Source organism: Pongo pygmaeus, chromosome 10 (assembly GCF_028885625.2).
Source record: "Pongo pygmaeus isolate AG05252 chromosome 10, NHGRI_mPonPyg2-v2.0_pri, whole genome shotgun sequence".
Lineage (NCBI taxonomy): Eukaryota > Metazoa > Chordata > Mammalia > Primates > Hominidae > Pongo > Pongo pygmaeus.
In genome coordinates, this window is record NC_072383.2 from 53898488 (window position 1) to 53919301 (window position 20814).

Consider the following 20814-nt stretch of genomic DNA (forward strand, 5'->3'; position numbering starts at 1 on the left):
CCACCACGCCCGGCTAATTTTTTTATTTTAGTAGAGACGGGGTTTCATCGTGTTGGCCAGAATGGTCTCGATCTCTCGTGATCCGCCTGCCTCAGCCTCCCAAAGTGCTGGGATTACAGGCGTGAACCACCGTGCCTGGCAATTCTAGACTATTAAAAGAGATGGTTTAAGAGCATTTAGAGAAGAATGTAACCATAGATACCAACATGAATTCTCAGTCAAATCCTGACTGACTTTATTTCCTCCTTGCCAAGTTATCTTCAAAGAGGTAGATTTGGGAAACTTTAGACATTGTATGTCTTGTATGTATTTACTCCAGCTGAAGACCACCAAGAATACACCTGGTAATTGAGCAAGTTGGGTTTAATGCTCACTGCAGTGAGGGGGAGGGCTTACCGTTGGGGATAACGTGGTGTGTCTCAGCATGAGGGTGTTAGGAACGACTTAGAGAACTTAGACTTTGGTTAACTGATTTTGGGGAAGATTCAAGAAAGTGGGTGTTCTTTTGGATTGGGTGCTGTTAAGGGAATCCAGGATAATTGGGTAGCTTGTCTAGAAGAAGGGCAGACAAGTGAACCTAAGCGCAGTCAATGATGAAGTCACTCACTAGCTGGGAAAGGGGATGTTTGCTGTTTTGTGGTTTGCACACTGACCTTGTTTTGTGCTTAAACAAAATTGTGTAGTGATTTTGTTTTTTGTCTCACTTCATCACAGTCACTGAGTGACCTTGTCTGATGCTGGTGTTTTGTGAGATTGTTTGTGTCCAAGAGAACTCATTGGCTACCTGTAAGCAGCAGGTCAGCCCTAACAGCTCTGAAGCCTGGCTGTGTCAGGCCAGTTCCCAGATTACAGGAGCTGCTTTCCTCTCTCTCACCTTCTAAGTCATCACAGATAAGAGGAAAATTACGGGTCAGTTAATAGTAGCATTTTTTCCATGCAAATGGCTCTGGTCAAAAAATAATGAGAAAAAAATAGTAGCATTTGGTAGAATCAAACTGAACACTTAGTGTTGGTTAGTGCATTTATGTTAGAGAAATCTCTGTTCTCTAGTGATAAGCCCAAGGGCTATGTTTTATTATAAAAAGAAAAAACCCAACTTGGGTAAACATATAAAAAACCCATTTATCAACAGTAACACAGGAAGAGCTAAATAATATTCAAAGTGTCTGTAACTTGGATTGACTAAAACACTGGAGCACTCTCACACTAAAAAATTGCTTAGATCTTGAACTAGTCTGAGGAACAATGTTAGAGATCTATTTTAGCAATAATTCACATGAGAACAAACTGGGACTTCCAGTTGGCTGCAAAAAAATAGAATCTTAGCCCTCAAGATGTCCATTTATAAATATTTATTAAGAGCCTGCTATGTTCTAGGCATCTTTCTAGGAGCTCCATAAGGGTAGTAGAACCTTGGTAATAGATTACAAATACAGCAGTTCTATGTTCTGCCTAAGTGTAACCACTTAGTAGTGTGTTGTTCTAAATGTAATTTTTAAAGAGGGCCATTGACAAACCAATGTGTTGCTGGAAAAAAGAAAAGGCTGGCAAGAGAAAGCTTCAAATAGAAGTCTTCAAATATTTGAAGGGCTGCACAGTGGAGGAAGATCCTGTTTGCTACACAGGAAATAAGGGATTTCTAGAATAATGGCTTTTTTTTTTTTTTTTTTTTGAGACAGAGTCTAGCTGTGTGGCCCAGGCTTCAGTGCAGTGGCGCGATCTCTGCTCACTGCAAGCTCCGCCTCCAGGGTTTACGCCATTCTCCTGCCTCAGCCTCCAGAGTAGCTGGGACTATAGGTGCCCGCCACCACGCCCGGCTAATTTTCTTTTTGTATTTTTAGTAGAGACAGGCTTTCACCGTGTTAGCCAGGACGGTCTCGATCTCCTGACCTCGTGATCCGCCCACCTCGGCCTCCCAAAGTGCTGGGATTACAGGCGTGAGCCACCGCGCCTGGCTTGGCAGTAACTTTTGAGGAATAAAGAATACAGAAGGAATTTCCTCAAATCTTGTTGCCCTTCCCATCTTTGTGAGCTGAGATCAGAGTACCGTTATCTCACTCTCTGCCCCTTGGAGGTGATTATGGTTTACATATAAATGCAGATTGCAAGTCCAGGAAGTTTACTCTCTCTCCTCCTGTAGGCCTCATCCTGTAAGACACTTCCTCTAACAAATGGCCACCCCTTCCTGTTGTCCACTTACTGCTTATCACCACCAGGTGGCACCTGGGCAGCAGAATTCTCAGTGGGCGGGGACCCAGCCTGTTTACTTGTGTTGGTAACTGCATTGCAGCTGCTGATCCTGTGGCTCCTGGGCCCCAGCTGGGACAAGAACTTCCTGAGGATGAAGTTTTATCCCCTATATAATTTCTGATGATCTGGATGAGGTGAGGAAGGAAGAAGTTTGGAAAAGAACCTCCATAGGTCACCCTCTCCATTCCCCCATTCTCAGGAACCTCCTCGCCTACTCCAGTGCTTGGCAAATTTCAGTTTATAGAGAGGTTTCTCTCTAAGGTTCATCCATGTTCCTTCTGTAGTTCTGCTTTATCAGTTGGTGAGCAGATCACTCATAATTCCTCTAAGTTCCTTGTTTCCCTTTTCTACCTGCTCACCTCTGGGAATATGGAGGATATAAGAGACAGAATATTGTTTCTTAAATAGTTCTGCAAACTGAATGAAGCAGTGGAGATACTGCTAGCCCTAGGGAAGTAGAAAAAAGGAAGTGAATAAATTTAAGGGATAGAGGCTGGGCAGGGACAGGTTTTAAGCAGTTTTGGTAAACACAGGCTGATGAAATCTATGCCCTGCAGAACCAGATAAAATTTATCAGCTACAGGCATCATCCTGTAAGACACTTCCTCTAAGAAATGGCTAGTTTCTCCCCAATGATCAACCCCAGTTCTTCTGCTGCATCTAACAGATTTACATAATATGCCCCATATATACTGCATTAAAAGGTAATCATCTTATGACCAACACTTCCCTCATCAACTTCCAATTAGTCTAGTACCTAGATCCTAGGACAACACTCCACCTCTAAGGCCAGTTAACTAGTAACAATAGTCATCGGTGTACCCTGCACTTTTTCCTTCCTAAACCTACACCGTACACTGTGGGACTGCATTAGTTCTGCACCTGACTGTATGGCAAACCTTCCTTCTAACTCGGGCAAATGTGAAAGGGAATTGTCTTTCCCTTACTCTTGATCCCTCATTTTAGTGTCCTAGAAGTTCTTCAGGGTCAGAAAATTCTTGGAAAATGTAATAATTTGCGCTGCCTCCCTCCCTGTTGGAGTCAACTAGTCTTACATCCATCCTCTAAGATAGAGATGACTTACTAACTCTTGGAAATTTCCAAAAAGAAATAAAGCCTCACTTTCTATTCACTCTGCTTTTTTCCCCCCTTTCCCTGAAGGCTGGATTATCTCAACTCTGTAATTTTCTGACTCTCCAGTTTTCTCCAGGGTCAGTCGTTACACCACACAAACAAGGTAGGGGATTGGGGACGGGATAGACAGGGTTAGTCTTCAAACACTTTCATTCCAAATACGATCGTATCCTTTCCTTTTGTAAGGGCAGGCAGGAAAAAGTTGAAGGGTAAGGAATGTGCTTAGAGTATGAAAACTAGAGAAAGTCGGTAAAAGAACATATATATATATATATATATATATCCCAGACCAAATCCTGCCAAACCGTCCGAATGAGTAGAGGGAAATCCTGAAGCTCCACAACCCCTCAACTTCGCAACTTGGGCTTTCTCCAAAACCAAGAAATTGGCGGTGCGGCTCTGCATGACGTCATACCACAGGCACTCCAATCCCACGTGGGGGAGCTCTTGGTCCCGCCTCTCCTGAAATGGTGCACCACGCCTCCTCCTCTTTATTACCAATCGAATGCCGCCCCTGAGCCCCTTTCTTCCTTTTCCCGCCATCTCAGACCTCCCATCTTGGCCTTCGGGCCCAATCAGGGAGGCCCTACCTATCCGAAACCCGGTCCCTTCCCCGCGGAAGAGGGGTGGAGTTTCAACCTTTTAACTCCACCTTGGTCTGTGCAGCGCGGACCAACCCAAATCGCCAGAAAGGAGGGGCGTGGCTTGAAGTCCCCTCCTCCATCCCGGGGATCACGTTTTGCCGGGGGGAGCTGATCGCAAGACTAGGCAACCTCCAGCCAGTCCCTGGGTCGGGCGGATCCTCCCAGAGGTGGCACAATGGAGCGATCTCCAGGAGAGGGCCCCAGCCCCAGCCCCACGGACCAGCCCTCTGCTCCCTCCGACCCCACTGGCCAGCCCCCCGCTGCTCACGCAAAGCCAGACCCAGGTTCTGGGGGCCAACCTGCTGGCCCTGGCGCGGCGGGTGAGGCCCTGGCGGTGCTGACTTCATTCGGGAAGCGGTTGCTGGTGCTGATACCTGTGTATTTGGCCGGGGCAGTGGGACTCAGCGTGGGTTTCGTGCTCTTCGGCCTCGCCCTCTACCTGGGCTGGCGCCGGGTCCGCGACGAGAAAGAACGGAGCCTTCGAGCAGCGAGGCAGCTACTGGACGATGAGGAGCAGCTCACGGCGAAAACTCTTTATATGAGTCATCGAGAGCTACCTGCCTGGGTGAGCGACCACCCTCGGTCCTCTGTGCAGCATAGCCCCCTTCCACCCCTTCCATCTGGGGCTCCTTATGCCTAGAGTCAGCTCCCTGCCTTGGGACACTGGGCCCCAGACTTTCCCCTCTCTCCCCGCTAGCCGCCTGCCTGCTGGACGCGCTACTCTTGGGACCGACTGCTCACTCTCCCCACCCACCCTTTCGCATGCCCAGACTGGATCCTTCCACAGAATCAGGACTTCTTCCTCTACTTGGGCAACAGCAGTAATAACATCTGGGGACCCCGTCTCAGCCGAAGCTCTCCCTCCTAGCCAAGCCATCTTGAACGTCCCTCTTGCTTTTGGTGCCACTCGCGCCTTTGCTGCTCCTGGAAATCCTGGTCCCGTTACCTCTCAAAGGTTTCCCTAGTCTTTCTCAGCCTCCTCGAGACTTTTTACCTACTTAAAGCCAAACGGTTCTCTCTTTTCTCGCTTTTATCCCCGGGTACCCGCTAGGACCCAGCCCCGGCCCCTGGACGACCCTCGGGCAGCCACCTTCAAGCCACCAGCCGCCAGACTGCAGCGCGGCAGAGGCGGCTGCTGGACGGAGGGCGGGCTACGGGAGGAGGTGGTGCGGCTGCTGCAGTGCCCGCGGCCCGCACTCCCCCCCACCCCTCGGCCGGCCACACCCTTTTCCGGACTGTGGGCTGCCCTTGTACCGTTGGGGCAGAGACCCTTATTTCTGCGGCGGCCGCGTCTCCTGTGCTGAGGCGGATGCCTTCTCTCTAGTCTTGCAGAGGCGAAGCCCGTTACCCGGCCCCTCCCAGCAGAGGTGCCAGTCTAGGGGGAGAATGGCAGCAGAGAGGAATCAAAATTGACACTAGGCAGACACAGCCAAGCTTCCCAGGCCCTGGACTGGAAAGGGGAGGAGAAAGAGGGCGAAATGGCCCTAGGGGACCTGTAGCCTAGGCAGCAAGTGTTTGTCTCCTCATCATCATCATGGAAACTAATCTTCCTACCCCCAATACAAAGCGCAGGTGTCCTTTCCCTTAAAAGGAGTCACACAAACAAAGATAGAGGAAAACACACACACACCCCGAAAAACCCACAAAGCCAGGCCTAATTAGGTCTTCTGGCCCCTCCCTGACTCAAGGAAGGACTTGCTTCCCTCTTCACCTTCCTACTCTAGAAGCCCCGTCTGAGGGGAGTTGAAAGGCTGGAAAAGGGGACTTTTTTTTTTTTTGAGACGGAGTCTCGCTCTGTTGCCAAGCTGGAGTGCAGTGGCCCGAACTCGGCACACTGCAACCTCTGCCTCTTCAAGCGATTCTCCTGCCTCAGCCTCCTGGGTAGCTGGGATTACAGGCATGCGCCACCACACCCGGCTAATTTTGTATTTTTAGTAGAGACAGGGTTTCACCATGCTGGTCAGGCTAGTGTCGAACTCCTGACCTCGTGATCCGCCGGCCTCGCCTCCCAAAGTGCTGGGATTACAGATGTGAGCCACCGCGGCCAGCCTGGAACCAGGAATTTTTAAATCCCAGGATTCCCTCAAACTCCAATTTGACCGGACCTCCCCCTCCAGAAAGAATGTGCCCTTCTCCTCCTCCCGCTCCTCTCTCAGCAGCTGTCATTTCACCACGTCCCTGAGCTATCCACAGGGCAACAGTGTGACCTCTACCCTGTCAGCTCCCCTTATTAGAGAGACCTCAGCCCCCAAACTCTGTGAGGAATGAACCTTTGGGGCATCCCAGCCACTCACCCACCCTGGGTGTTAGGAGTCTGTCACACTTACACACTCCCTCTCCTCTGCGGCACACCACCAGCATCTTAGTAGGAAACCAGAGGCGAGGGTGTGCACGTCACTGTCTCTGCCTTCCCCACCTCCAGGTCAGCTTCCCAGACGTGGAAAAGGCTGAGTGGCTCAATAAGGTGAGGATTGATTTGATTTTTAGTCTTCAAATCTTTAGGGGAGAATGGGAATTTGTTTCTTCTTGCCAGACCCACCCTCAACCCTCAGTGCTCTCCATGGGGAGGATTCTGGAGGAACTTGCCTTGAGAGGGAAGACTGGACTCTCCTCTGACCCTCTCTCTTTCATCCCAGATTGTGGCCCAGGTCTGGCCCTTCCTGGGCCAGTATATGGAGAAGCTTCTGGCTGAAACTGTGGCTCCGGCTGTTAGGGGATCTAACCCCCATCTGCAAACATTTACATTTACACGAGTGGAACTGGGTGAAAAGGTATGTGTGGAGAAGGGAAAGTGAGGAGGTGGGCTAGGGAGGGTGAGTGGCCCGGAGTAGACTGAGGTACTTCTCCCTTTCCCTCCCCTCTCTCAGGAATTTCTCTCTCCCTAGCCATTGCGCATCATTGGAGTCAAGGTTCACCCAGGTCAGAGAAAAGAGCAGATCCTGCTGGACTTGAACATCAGGTAATACCACTCACCACTCTTACTGCTTCCCCTTCAATGTGTCCTGGTCAGTCCAGGCTACTTCACTCCCCTTCCCCGCAACTTCAGCCAAGGACTAACTCTCTTGGTTCTCTTCTTTACCAATCCCCAGCTATGTAGGTGATGTGCAGATTGATGTGGAAGTGAAGAAATATTTTTGCAAAGCAGGAGTCAAGGGCATGCAGGTAGGCCAGATGTCAGGGGCCACATAATAGGGAATGTTTGTCCTGCGTTTCATGGGATATGGGGAAGTGTGAGGTTGGAAAGACCAAGGCTGACAAAGTCTGGGAGGACAGAAGAGGGACTTTTCTGGGGAAAGGCTTTGATTTTCTCTTCTTGCCTCAGCTACATGGCGTTTTGCGGGTGATACTGGAGCCACTCATTGGGGACCTTCCCATCGTGGGGGCTGTGTCAATGTTCTTCATCCGACGCCCGGTAAGGGAAAACAATGAAGGGGTATGGGGAATCAGGAGAAACAGAGGACTGGGAGGATGAGGGCAGCCAGTGAAGGGGAATGAGAAGGGAATTGACAAGAAGGCCAAGGGGTTCTGGCAACTGTTTGATGGGTATGACCACACCCCAAAGGATCTGTCCTGACCCCTGCTCTTTCCCTCCAGACCCTAGACATCAACTGGACAGGGATGACCAACCTGCTGGATATCCCAGGACTTAGGTATCAAGGACTTATTGAGCACCTGCTGAGTGTTCCAGCGCTGGGTTGGGGGTTTAAGGGACACAGAGCAGTCAGAGATGCTGCTTATGTCCTCTAGGAGCCTCAACTTCAGTTGGGGAGCGAAGACAAATACTCCTGGAAAGTTTGATACTGTGATTTTTCTTCGGGTTGGGGGAGCAGGTAGGGAATGAAGAGGGCTGAAGACTGCAAAAGGCAATGGGGATGGCAGTGAAGAAGGGAGAGAGCAGTAGGTGGGGAATTAGGGTAGGAGAGTAGCACAAAGGATTTTCACAAAAGGACTTTCTTACAGCTTTAGGTCTCTCTTGGGTGTGGGAAACATAGTTGGGGTTAGGAGAAAATTGGAAGTTGAGGCCATACCCACTCCTTTCTACTCCCCCATTCAGCTCACTCTCTGACACCATGATCATGGACTCCATTGCTGCCTTCCTCGTGTTGCCCAATCGATTACTGGTGCCCCTTGTGCCTGACCTTCAAGATGTGGCTCAGTTGCGTTCCCCTCTGCCCAGGGTATGGCCTTTCCCCCACTAGATAGATCCTTCTCTCAGGAACCCCTTGCTGGGTCCTTAGTTTCTCACCATCTGATTCCTTCCTCCAGGGCATTATTCGAATTCACCTGCTGGCTGCTCGAGGGCTGACTTCCAAGGACAAATATGTGAAGGGCCTGATTGAGGGCAAGTCAGACCCATATGCACTTGTGCGTTTGGGTACCCAGACATTCTGCAGTCGTGTCATTGATGAAGAACTCAACCCACAGTGGGGAGAGACTTATGAGGTGGGAGAGTTGAGCAGCTCTGTGAAATGGGGAAGCCCCAGGAGGTTGTGAGAGAAGATGCTGATTGGATGATCCTCACAGCTGCAGCCCCATGAGACACTCAGCCTTCTGTGTTCCCCAGGTGATGGTACACGAGGTCCCAGGGCAGGAGATTGAAGTGGAGGTGTTCGACAAGGATCCAGATAAAGATGACTTTCTGGGCAGGTGAGACTCTGCCTGTTAGGATTCTAAAGCCCATGCTGGCCGGGCACGGTGGCTCACACCTGTAATCCCAGCACTTTGGGAGGCTGAGGCGGGTAGATCACGAGGTCAGGAGATTGAGACCATCCTGGCTAACACGGTGAAACACCGTCTCTACTAAAAATACAAAAATCAGCCGGGCGTGGTGGCGGGCGCCTGTACTCCCAGCTACTCGGGAGGCTGAGGCAGGAGAATGGTGGGTGAACCCGAGAGGAGGAGCTTGCAGTGAGCCGAGATCATGCCACTGCACTCCAGCCTGGGCGACAGAGCGAGACTCCGTCTCTAAAGAAAAAAAATAAAAATAAAAAAAATAAAGCCCATGCTACCGAGGTTCTGGAGGTAATTATACTCACTTTCTGGACCTGGGAATCATGTATCATTTTCCTTCCTAACCTCCCCACCCCCAGCCCCTACCATGCACATACTCAGGCATGCAGGTGAGTGTCTTCTGAGAGGAAGAAGGGAGTCTGAGATCTGCCATTGATTTCTGGGTGGGTGAGTGGAGGGCCACTGACATGCTGCTAATTACAACACTCCCCTTTTCTTCCTTTCACTACCCTCTCCCCTCCCCACCCCCAGAATGAAGCTAGATGTAGGGAAGGTGTTACAGGCTGGCGTTCTGGATGATGTAAGTTGGGAGAAGAGGAAGGTGGGGGCTGATCTCACCCTTTGGGTAGACGGTAGTTGCTACATTGGTAGGGAAGTAGTTGAGCAGGTATCTGATTTCTACTACATCTCAATTTCCTCTAGTGGTTCCCTCTACAAGGTGGGCAAGGCCAAGTTCACTTGAGGCTAGAATGGCTGTCACTTTTGTCAGATGCAGAGAAACTGGAGCAGGTAAGCCACATGGGAAATAGGAAGCTGGCAGGGGAGAAATAGGTAGCTACAAGTGTAGGGGACTTGGAACGGTGACCAAGATCTGACTACTGCCACCCCTCCCCAGGTTCTACAGTGGAATCAGGGAGTCTCCTCTCGACCAGAGCCCCCGTCAGCTGCCATCTTAGTTGTCTACCTGGATCGGGCGCAGGATCTTCCTGTGAGTTTGGCTGGGTGAACAGGAGCCCTGGATGTAGCATTCCCCAACCCTGCCTTGCTGAGGATGCAAATGTGCCTGCCTGCTTTGCTCCAGAAGTATCAGCATGTAACACAAGGGTCCCAGGGAGGGGATCAGATCCATCTCAGGGAAAGGATTCTGATGCGATCCCACCTTCCTTCACCAAAACCAAAACCAAATCCCCCAAGATGGTGACCTCTGAATTGTACCCACCACAGCTGAAGAAGGGGAACAAGGAACCCAACCCTATGGTACAACTATCAATTCAGGATGTGACTCAGGAGAGCAAGGTGAGGGCCAGGACATCATTGTGGGTGGCCAGGTAGGACAGGGAGAGGCCTATTCTTGGGATGGTTTCCCCTTTAGAATGCCTGTTACGTGCAGGGGTTTTTTGCAGAAACAGGAGTGGTGCTGTGGTATACACCCTTAATCCCTCCTCTACATCTCCAGGCTGTCTACAGTACCAACTGCCCAGTGTGGGAGGAAGCGTTCCGGTTCTTCCTACAAGACCCTCAAAGCCAGGAGCTCGATGTGCAAGTGAGATAATCACCTCTTCATCCCCTCCTGAATACCCTATTCTGTCTTCCCAGATCTATACCATTTCTCCTCTCCTTCTTTTCCCTTGATTCCTATTTTTAATCCATCTACCTAGACTCCCCACCTCCCTGAATCTCTCTCCACTGTTCCCCAACTGTCACTCCAGAATAATTTTTTTTTTTTTTTGAGATGGAGTCTCGCTCTGTTGCCCAGGCTGGGGTGCAGTGGTGCAATCTCGACTTACCGAAACCTCCACCTCCTAGGTTCAAGCAATTCTCCTGCCTCAGCCTCCCGAGTAGCTGGGATTACAGGCACGCACCACCATGCCCGGCTAATTTTTGTATTTTTAATAGAGATGGGGTTTCACCATGCTGGCCAGGCTGGTCTCGAACTCCTGACCTCAGGTGATCCGCCTGCCTCAGCCTCCCAAAGTGCTGGGATTATAGGCATGAGCCACTGCACCTGGCCTTAGTTCATATGTACTTGTTCTTGAATGATTTTATATATGTGTGTCTTGTCTATGAAACTGGCCAGTAAGCATTGTGAAAGCAGATACTATGTTTCGTGCTTTTTCTATGACCTTTAAAATGCTGAATGTTAACAATTTTATTGAGGCATAATTTACATACCATAAAATCACTCATTTTAGGTATACAATTCCCAATTATAAAAAATTATTCTGAGGCTGGGCACGGTACCTAAAATGAGTGATTTTATGGTATGTAAATTATGCCTCAATAAAATTGCTAACATTCAGCATTTTTTTTTTTTTTTGAGACAGAGTTTCACTTTTGTTGCCCAGGCTGGAGTGCAATGGCGTGATCTCAGCTCACTGCAACCTCCACCTCCTGGGTTCAAGTGATTCTCCTGCCTCAGCCTCCTGAGTAGCTGGGATTACAGGGATGTGCCACCATGCCTGGCTAATTTTTTTTGTATTTTTAGTAGAGACGGGGTTTCTCCATGTTGGTCAGGCTGGTCTCGAACTCCCGACCTCAGGTGATCCGCCCATCTCAGCCTCCGAAAGTGCCTGGATTACAGGCATGAGCCACTGTGCCCGGCCCAACATTCAGCATTTTAAAGGTCATAGAAAAAGCACAAAACATAGTATCTGCCTTCACAATGCTTACTGGCCAGTTTCAGTTTCATAGACAAGACACACATATATAAAATCATTCAAGAACAAGTACATATGAACTAAGGCCAGGCATGGTGGCTCACACCTGTAATCCCAGCACTTTGGGAGGCCAAGGCAGGTGGATCACCTGAGGTCAGGAGTTTGAGAACAGACTGGTCAGCATGGTGAAACCCCATCTCTACTAAAAATACAAAAATTAGCCAGGCATGGTGGCGCACGCCTGTAATCCCAGCTACTTGGGAGGCTGAGGTAGAATTGCTTGAGCCCGGGAGGCGGTGGTTGCAGTGAGCCAAGATAGCGCCACTGCACTCCAGCCTGGGTGACAGAGTGAGACTCCGTCTCAAAAAAAATAAAAAATCAAAAATTAGCCGGGTGTGGTGGCATGTGCCAGTAATCCCAGCTACTTGGGAGGCTGAGGCAGGAGAATCATTTGAACCTGGGAGGTAGAAGTTGTAGTGAGCTGATTTCACGCCACTACACTCTCACCTGGGCGACAGAGTAAGACTCTGTCTCAAAAAAAAAAAAGAACAGAAGAACAGCAACAATTACATATGAATTGTGGGAGTAAAATATCCATAGCATAGGACTAAGGAGGGTCAGAGAAAGGGATAGGCTGGAGTAACTAGGGAGATTTTGTGAAGCAAGAAGTAGGATTTTAATTGCGTCTTGAAGGATGAGTAGGATTTAAATAGGCTGAGGGAAGAGAATGAGGACTTTCCAAATAGTGGGAGCAGAATGAACAAAGGTGGAAGGGGCCATGGATTGGGCAGAGGACTATAAAAGATGGCTGTGGCCGAGGCAGGCGAATTGCCTGAGCTCAGGAGTTTGAGACCAGCCTGGGCAACACCGTGAAACCCCGTCTCTACTAAAAAATACAAAAACTTAGCTGGGCGTGACAGCATGCGCCTGTAGTCCCAGCTATTTGGGAGGCTGAGGTAGGAGAATGGGTTGAACCCAGGAGGTCGAAGTTGCAGTGAGCCAAGATGGCGCCACTGCACTCCAGCATGGGCGACAGAGTGAGACTCTGACTCAAAAAAAAAAAAAAAAAAAGATGGCCCTGAGTAGAGCAGGAGGTTTGTGATTGGCACAGAGACGAATGAAGCTGGAGCCATGTTATCATTTTCACAGTATGCCTCCCTTTCCCCTAATCCCTTCACTACAGTCCTTCCTCCTGTGCCTGTAGGTGAAGGATGATTCCAGGGCCCTGACTTTAGGAGCACTGACACTGCCTCTGGCCCGCCTGCTGACTGCCCCAGAACTCATCCTGGACCAGTGGTTCCAGCTCAGCAGCTCTGGCCCAAACTCCAGACTCTACATGAAACTAGTCATGAGGGTATGGAAATAGAGGAGGTACTGAGGTGGGGAAAGTCCTGTTGATTCTTTGGTATTAAGAATAAGGAAAGGGAGCCTCCTAAGATTAAAAGAGCTAATACATGTAGAAGTGCCAAGCAGGCACAAAAACATATTGATCTGACTGGTGGAAGGAATGGCTTATGAGTTGAGGGGGTGCGGAGGGAACCCTGTAAAGATGAGCCCAGCCAGGGCAGCACCTAGTTCCCCTGTCACAGCCCCTCCTCTACCCCACCCCACATGCCTTGCCTGCTGGTGGCGAGCTGCACTTCTTTGATTCAGCATTATGCTACCCTTCCTAGATCCTGTACTTGGATTCATCAGAAATATGCTTCCCCACTGTGCCTGGTTGTCCTGGTGCTTGGGACGTGGACAGTGAGAATCCCCAGAGAGGCAGCAGTGTGGATGCCCCACCTCGACCCTGTCATACGACTCCTGATAGCCAGTTTGGGACCGAGGTGAGTCTATATCTGGAAAGGACTAGGGTCTGTTTGCCCCGCTAAGTGTGCAAAGCCTATTTCAGGGCAGATTCTGACAGGTCTCTCTCCCTTTGCCATCTGGCACCCCCCTGTCCCTTTTGCAGCATGTGCTTCGGATCCATGTATTAGAGGCCCAGGACCTGATTGCCAAAGACCGTTTCTTGGGGGGACTGGTGAAGGGCAAGTCAGACCCCTATGTCAAACTAAAGCTGGCAGGACGAAGCTTCCGGAGCCATGTTGTTCGGGAAGATCTCAATCCCCGCTGGAATGAGGTTTTTGAGGTCAGAATTGAGTGGCTGTGACTCCTGGTTCTGCCCCATTTTTCCCCCAATCCCAAAAGTGGTCCAGAAACCTCTGAGGTTCAGTTGACTGGGGGGTCCAGTCATTTGCAGAGGAAAAGGAGAGAATCTTCTTTCATCTGCACTGTTTTCTCCCACTAGGTGATTGTCACATCAGTTCCAGGCCAGGAGCTAGAGGTTGAAGTCTTTGACAAGGACTTGGACAAGGATGATTTTCTGGGCAGGTGAGAGCATAGGAGTCTAGGTGAAAAAGAGGCTGGGGCTCTTTAGGCCATGGAGTCTGGCCTCCTTGGTTCTCACCATCTAGCTTTTGTCTTAATCTTTCTCTTCAACAGGTGTAAAGTGAGTCTCACCACAGTCTTAAACAGTGGCTTCCTTGATGAGGTAAGCATGGAATTAAGGGTCAACAACCCCTCCTGATCCTGCCCAAGCTTCATTCTCATAGTTCTCCTGTCTGCATATCCCCAAGTCTTCACCCTGCCTACTTCCACAGTGGCTGACCCTGGAGGATGTCCCATCTGGCCGCCTGCACTTGCGCCTGGAGCGTCTCACCCCCCGTCCCACTGCTGCTGAGTTAGAGGAGGTAGGGCAGGAGACTGGAGGAAGGAAGGGACCCAAGGTGGGGCAGGATGAGCTCTTCTCTTAGCGTTCAAGGCACATGCCAGAACCCAAGGTGTCAGTTACCACTCCCCAGCCCCGTGTGCCCCTCCACAGGTGCTGCAGGTGAATAGTTTGATCCAGACTCAGAAGAGTGCGGAGCTGGCCGCGGCCCTGCTATCCATCTATATGGAGCGGGCAGAGGACCTGCCGGTGAGATCCCGCTCCCCACGCCCAATAACTTCCTGGCCCTTCTTCCACTTCCCTCCGGTTTGGATGGTCCTGGAGTATTTAGAATAAGAAAAATGGCCCCTCTTCCTGAGGGTGGTGCAGGGGTGGGAAAAATTGTCTGTTCAAGGCCACAGGGGTAGTGGCTGCCAAGTAATAATGGAGACATGGCTGCTGGCTGTGGATATAATCTGTGAGGGGATCTGCCTAACTAGGTCCAAATTTAAGACTAACACAGTATTGTCTTTCTAGCTGCGAAAAGGCACCAAGCACCCCAGCCCTTATGCTACTCTCACTGTGGGAGATACTTCTCATAAAACCAAGGTATGAACAAATGCTGCAGGGTAAAAATGGGAGGGACAAGAGAAATAAGAGTATCAGCCACTGATCATAAGCCCTCATCTCCACCAGACTGTTTCGCAAACTTCAGCCCCTGTCTGGGATGAGAGTGCCTCCTTTCTCATCAGGAAACCACACACTGAGAACCTAGAGTTGCAGGTACTGTAAATTCATTCTTCAAATATTTAGCAGATTTCTGCCATGGCAAGGCAGGAAACCAGGCACAGAGCATTCAGAGATGAGATAAAAGATTGGCTTTTTGTTTTTTTTTGAGACAGAGTCTTGCTCTGTCGCCCAGGCTAGAGTGCAGTGGCGCTATCTTGGCTCACTGCAAGCTCCGCCTCCTGGGTTCACACCATTCTCCTGCCTCAGCCTCCCAGGTAGCTGGGACTACAGGCACCCGCCACCATGCCTGGCTAATTTTTGCATTTTTTTTTAGTAGAGATGGAGTTTCACCATGTTAGCCAGGCTGGTCTCGAACTCCTGACCTCAGGTGATCCGCCCACCTCGGCCTCCCAAAGTGCTGGAAATACAGGTGTGAGCCACTGCAACCGGCCAAAAGATTGACTTCTTATCTTTATGGAGCTCACACTCTGTTTTGGGAGAAAAATAACCAGATGAAACTTCCAGAATGGTAACTGAGGTAAAAGGCACTGTGGGGAAGAAAGGAAGGGTTCAGGCTGGGGAAAGGCTGGAGATAGAAAGGCATCCTTAGATGACCCCTGAGCTTGAGGGTAGATTCTTTTTTTTTTGAGACTAGAGTCTCGCTCTTATTGCCCAGGCTAGAGTGTAGTGGCACAATCTCAGCTCACTGCAACCTCAGCCTTCCAGGTTCAAGCGATTCTCCTGCCTCAGCCTCCTGCGTACCTGGGATTACATGCGCGTGCCACCACGCCCAGCCAATTTTTAGTAGAGACGGGGTTTTGCCATGTTGGCCAGGCTGGTCTTGAACTCCTGACCTCACGTTATCCATCCACCTCAGCCTCCCAAAGTGCTGGGATTACAGGTGTGAGCCACCGCACCCGGCCTTTTTTGTTTTTAGACAGGGTCTTACTCTGTCGCCCAGGCTGGAGTGCAGTGGTGCAATCAGGGCTCACTACAGCCTCAACTCTTGGGCTCTAGCAATCCTCCTACCTCAGCTGGGATAACAGGTGCACACTACCACACCTAGCTAATTTTTGTATTTTTTTGTGGAGATGACGTTTTGCCATGTCATCCAGGCTGGTCTCGAACTCCTGGACTCAAGCATTCTGCCCGCCTCGGCATCCCAAAGTGCTGGGATTACAAGTGTGAGAACCGTGCCCCAGCCTAAGGGTAGATTTACTGGTTCTTTTGGACCAAGAAAAGAAGAGCAGGAAAACTCTTTAGGCTGAGAAAAAAAATGGAGGAGAGAGAAAGCATATTTATTATAGATCAGAGAGGCAGGCAGAGCAAGATCATAGGGGCTGTTGAATAGTATGCTAGAAATACAGATTTTATCCTAAGGCTTAGGGAAGCCTTTGTTTATTTTATTTATTATTTTTTTGAAACAGAGTCTGGCTCTGTTGCCCAGGCTGGAGTACAGTGATACGATCTCAGCTCACTGCAACCTCCCTCCTGGGTTCAATCGATTCTCCTGCCTCAGCCTCCCAAGTAGATGGGATAATAGGTGCCCGCCACCACGCCCAGCTAATTTTTGTATTTTTAAGAGAGATGGGGTTTCACCATGTTGGTCAGCCTGGTCTCTAAGTCCTGACCTCAAGTGATCCACTGCCTCGGCCTCCCAAAGTGCTGGAATTAGAGGCGTGAGCCACCGCACCCAGCTAGGGAAGCCTTTAATGAGAGGTCACAAATCCAGATTTGCATTTTGGGAAGATCATAGGGATAAGAGGGTAAAGAATGGACTGGAGAGGGACAACACTGGGGGCAGGGAGATCAGTGAGGAGACTGTTAGAGCAGTCAAAGCAGGGCACGACTAAAGCCTGATGGGATTTGAAGATTGCTGTGATATGGAGCAGGTGGAGGAGCAAGGAACAGCCTAGACACTAACTCTGGGGTTTTTGGCACAGGGTGGCTAGATGGATAAGGGTGCCGTTGCTGACTTAGGGAGTGCACAGAGAGGGAATTTTGGAATTTGAGATCTCTGCAGGACATCCAAGGGAAGACATGCAGAAAACAAATCTATTGCCCATGAGGTGTTCCTCCCTTGCCCTCTTATTGGAACATCATGAGCAAGCAACCACTTACAAGTGTAGTCATGGGTGAGATCTCTTAGGCAGCGTGGAGAGTGAGGACGAGACAAAAGATGGCCATGAGCCATCTTACAGGTGTGAGCCACTGTGCCTGGCTGAAATTAATAGAATTTAAAATAATGTAACAATGCTAGCAGAGTAGAAAGGAGGTACAAATGAGCTCAGTTCTTCATCTTTTCTAGCAGGGAATCAATAGATACTACAAGCATATTAGAATTCCGTGAGAACAAGGAGAACAGGAGAGTTTTAAAGGCCGTTACATTTGGAATATGGCAACAGGAGTAGGATGAGCAAGAAACATTTACTTTTAGTTCTGTTTTTACTGTTGTTTTCTGTACTCTGCAGCTATTACTGGTATAATTTCTGAAAGCTAGGTTGGGCGCGGTGGCTCACGCCTGTAATCCCAGCACTTTGGGAGGCCAAGGCGGGCAGATCACAAGGTCAGGAGATCGAGACTATCCTGGCTAACACAGTGAAACCCCATCTCTATTAAAAATACAAAAAATTAGCCGGGTGTGGTGGCGGGCGCCTGTAGTCCCAGCTACTCGGGAGGCTGAGGCAGGAGAATGGCGTGAACCCGGGAGGCGGAGCTTGCAGTGAGCCGAGATCGCGCCGCTGCACTCCAGCCTGGGCGACAGAGCGAGACTCTGTCTCAAAAATAATAATAATAATTTCTGAAAGTTTATGAGGTAAAGATGGTCCACTCTACTCTGGTTAAGAAAGGAAGGACAGGCCAGGCACAGTGGCTCACACCTGTAATCCTAGCAATTTGGGAGGCCAAGGTGGGTGGATCACCTGAGGTTGGGAGTTTGAGACCAGCCTGACCAACATGGAGAAACCCCAGCTCTACTAAAAATACAAAATCAGCTGGGCATGGTGGCAGGTGCCTGTAATCCCAGCTACTCAGGAGGTTGAGGCAGGAGAATCACTTGAACCTGGGAGGCGGAGGTTGCGGTGAGACCAGATCACGCCATGCACTCCAGCCTGCGCAACAAGAGCGAAACTCTGTCTCAAAAAAGAAAAAAAAAAAGGAAGGAAGGACAGAGGGAGGGACTAGCAACTGTTACCATTGCTTCCCTGCCTTTCTCAAAGGGAAATCTCACCAAACCACCTATGAGTCCAAGCGTTTGGACCTTTAACACCAGGATTAACTCATTTGTTGATGCATTCGCCTCTTGATCATGGTCCTGTTGCCCCACAGGTTCGGGGTGAGGGCACTGGCGTGCTGGGCTCATTATCCCTGCCCCTCTCAGAGCTCCTCGTGGCTGACCAGCTATGCTTGGACCGCTGGTTTACACTCAACAGTGGTCAGGGGCAGGTGCTACTGAGAGCACAGCTAGGGGTGAGTGACAGGAGATGGTGGGCAGGATGAGAGGGAGGAGGGGAGGGCCTTCACAGCTGAGGGACACCCAGGAGGGTGGGAACAGAGGGCCGTGTCCTTAGAGTGAGGGAACTGAGAGAACTCTGCCCAGCTCACAGCTTTCTTGCCCCTAGATCCTGGTGTCCCAGCACTCGGGAGTGGAAGCTCATAGCCACAGCTACAGCCACAGCTCCTCATCTCTGAGTGAAGAACCAGAGCTCTCGGGGGGACCCCCTCACATCACCTCTTCAGCCCCAGAGCTCCGGCAGCGCCTAACACATGTTGACAGGTAAAGGGCTGGGACAGGAAGGTGGGACGCAGTCAGAAATAAGAAGTATTACAGGTTCACTAGGCTCTAGCTTTCCCCAGACCTACTGATATTTCTCCACAGTTCCCTTGAGGCTCCAGCCGGGCCTCTGGGCCAGGTGAAACTGACTGTGTGGTACTACAGTGAAGAACGAAAGCTGGTCAGCATTGTTCATGGTTGCCGGTGAGACCCCATCCCTCCTGTCCTCCAGATCGCCTCCATCCCTTCCCTCAGGTTACCGTATCACCTACATCCTCCTGTTGTAGGGCCCTTCGACAGAATGGACGCGATCCTCCTGATCCCTATGTGTCACTGTTGCTGCTGCCAGACAAGAACCGAGGCACCAAGAGGAAGACCTCACAGAAGAAGAGGACCCTGAGTCCTGAATTTAACGAACGGTCAGTCAGTGGGCATTCAGGTGGAGAGATGGCAGGCTTGGAAAGGACTCCTGGCCCCTAACACCCAGTCCTACCCCAGGTTTGAGTGGGAACTCCCCCTTGATGAGGCCCAGAGACGAAAGCTGGATGTCTCTGTCAAGTCTAATCCCTCCTTCATGTCGAGAGAGCGTGAGCTGCTGGGGAAGGTAAGAGGGCAGGATGGCAGGGCAGGGGTGAGGGCTGGAAGCTGCTGGTACCAAGGTTATAGTCCCTGTGAGGAAGGAAGTACCCCACGTGATCCTTTAGAGGTGACTCTTTCACCTCTGCAATGGTTTGGGACGAGTATGTGATGAAGGAACATGGTCTTTGGAGATTTCAAAACAGCATCATCAGAATGAGATCCTGTCTCAAAAAATAAAAAAATAACATCTTTCCCCCATCATCCTCCAACACAGGTGCAGCTGGACCTAGCTGAGACAGACCTTTCCCAGGGTGTAGCCCGGTGGTGAGTGTCTGCGTGGGTGGGGGATGGTCTGGATATTTCAGTGGGAGAAATTCCAATCACAGGAAAGGAAAAAAAGATACAATCTCAGCAGAGAACCATTGATTCTATCAAGTAGAGAAGCCCTTGGATCGTGTCTCATTTATAAATAAGATGACACAAGAGTCATCTTTCTACATGAGCCCTCTTGTTTTCACAGGTATGACCTGATGGACGACAAGGACAAGGGCAGCTCCTAGGAGCTGGCGAGTCCCAGCCTGACTCTGCTCTGTCTTCCTGCCTTCGTCTTGCTCCATCACCGCCTCAATGTGATGAGCCTAAAGCTACGGTCCAAGGGCAGAGCCTGTGCCCTTCAGCCCTTTCACCTAACAGGCCCATATTCGGGCCTTTGCCTGACCAAAGAGAAGAACTGTATGTTCCCTTTACTGCACGGCCTTTATCCTTCTGGGCCCCTAGGGCGGGGACCTGAGCTGGCTGTTTCCTGCTCTGCCTGCACATTGTTCTCCCTTCCTCCCAACTCCTCAGGGCCTTCTGTATCTGTGCCTGGCCACTGGCAGCACTAGCAGTGGTATTAGCTTATGCCAAATACAGCTTTGGAAGGATCTTTTTTTCTTTAACTAGATGGTCACCTTCTTCCCTGCCACACATGGGTGGGAAGGTGGACAGGCTAACCTCTCCAGCTGTGAGCCTCTTAGACTACTGCATGTAGCAAATGTTCAGCAGCTCAGGCCCCCATATCCAGTTCTGTCCCCACTTTCCTCAACCCTGTCCTGAAAATTCTACTGCTCTGATGGCTGGGGTCAGTCTCTTGTCACTTTGGAAACTGGGGACACTTGGATTCTACTCAAGCCTCCAAGTAGTGGCATATCAGTCTTGGAGCTCCTAGCTGGTGATACGGAGAGGGCTTTGGGGGACTTGGGACAGCAGGGCCAATTTTTTTGCCCAAGTGCCTAGGCTGCTAACTCACTGACTAGAACTTAATCTGGTACTCTTTAGTTTTGCACCAACTCTGCCAAGCCACTGTATCTTACATTAAACATCATACTCAAACTAGCTGTGGTTCTTTTCCTTAAGGATAGGGAATCAATCTACCCATCTGATGTTTATTCCTACTGTCAAAAGCCTTTATCTAATTCGTGAATCACGTCAGTTTAATTAATGATCAAAGCCTACTAAGGTTGCAGCCACCAAGAATGTTGAGGATGGTCAAGAGACCTGTGTAAAGTAGCTGCTGTTGCATTTCAGGTGAGACTCATTTCCAGTCACAGTGATGAACTCTGTTACCCATCCAACTTGTCTGCTGACCAC

The 20814-nt window shown here is 50.1% G+C and overlaps 1 protein-coding gene across 2 annotated transcripts; it reads left to right on the plus strand.

Moving 5' to 3' along the window:
• The first annotated feature begins 542 nt into the window (after positions 1 to 542).
• On the plus strand, positions 543 to 20559 carry ESYT1 (extended synaptotagmin 1). 2 transcript variants are annotated; one of them, XM_054442027.2, is made up of 31 exons: positions 543 to 4593; positions 6451 to 6492; positions 6665 to 6799; positions 6914 to 6987; positions 7118 to 7190; positions 7351 to 7440; positions 7623 to 7678; positions 8083 to 8206; positions 8295 to 8471; positions 8593 to 8675; positions 9291 to 9339; positions 9462 to 9548; positions 9655 to 9747; positions 9984 to 10055; positions 10216 to 10302; positions 12621 to 12770; positions 13090 to 13245; positions 13371 to 13547; positions 13707 to 13789; positions 13901 to 13949; positions 14059 to 14148; positions 14280 to 14375; positions 14643 to 14714; positions 14802 to 14888; positions 18162 to 18302; positions 18455 to 18609; positions 18712 to 18810; positions 18894 to 19025; positions 19105 to 19210; positions 19460 to 19509; positions 19706 to 20559. In XM_054442027.2, the coding sequence occupies exons 1-31, from the start codon at positions 4204 to 4206 to the stop codon at positions 19743 to 19745; spliced, it is 3315 nt and encodes a 1104-aa protein (XP_054298002.1). In that variant the 5' UTR covers positions 543 to 4203; the 3' UTR covers positions 19746 to 20559. The 2 variants fall into 2 exon arrangements, with proteins under 2 accessions (XP_054298002.1, XP_054298001.1); XM_054442026.2 differs by having other exon boundaries at positions 4092 to 4593; positions 9954 to 10055.
• The last annotated feature ends 255 nt before the right edge of the window (positions 20560 to 20814 follow it).

Excerpts from the sequence above, each read along its gene's own strand:
- ESYT1 (XM_054442026.2), top strand. The coding sequence starts at position 4,204 with ATGGAGCGATCTCCAGGAGAGGGCCCCAGCCCCAGCCCCACGGACCAG. Across the intron at positions 6,493-6,664 it reads AGGCTGAGTGGCTCAATAAG|ATTGTGGCCCAGGTCTGGCC; the intron begins GTGAGGATTGAT and ends CTTTCATCCCAG. Across the intron at positions 10,056-10,215 it reads ATGTGACTCAGGAGAGCAAG|GCTGTCTACAGTACCAACTG; the intron begins GTGAGGGCCAGG and ends CTACATCTCCAG.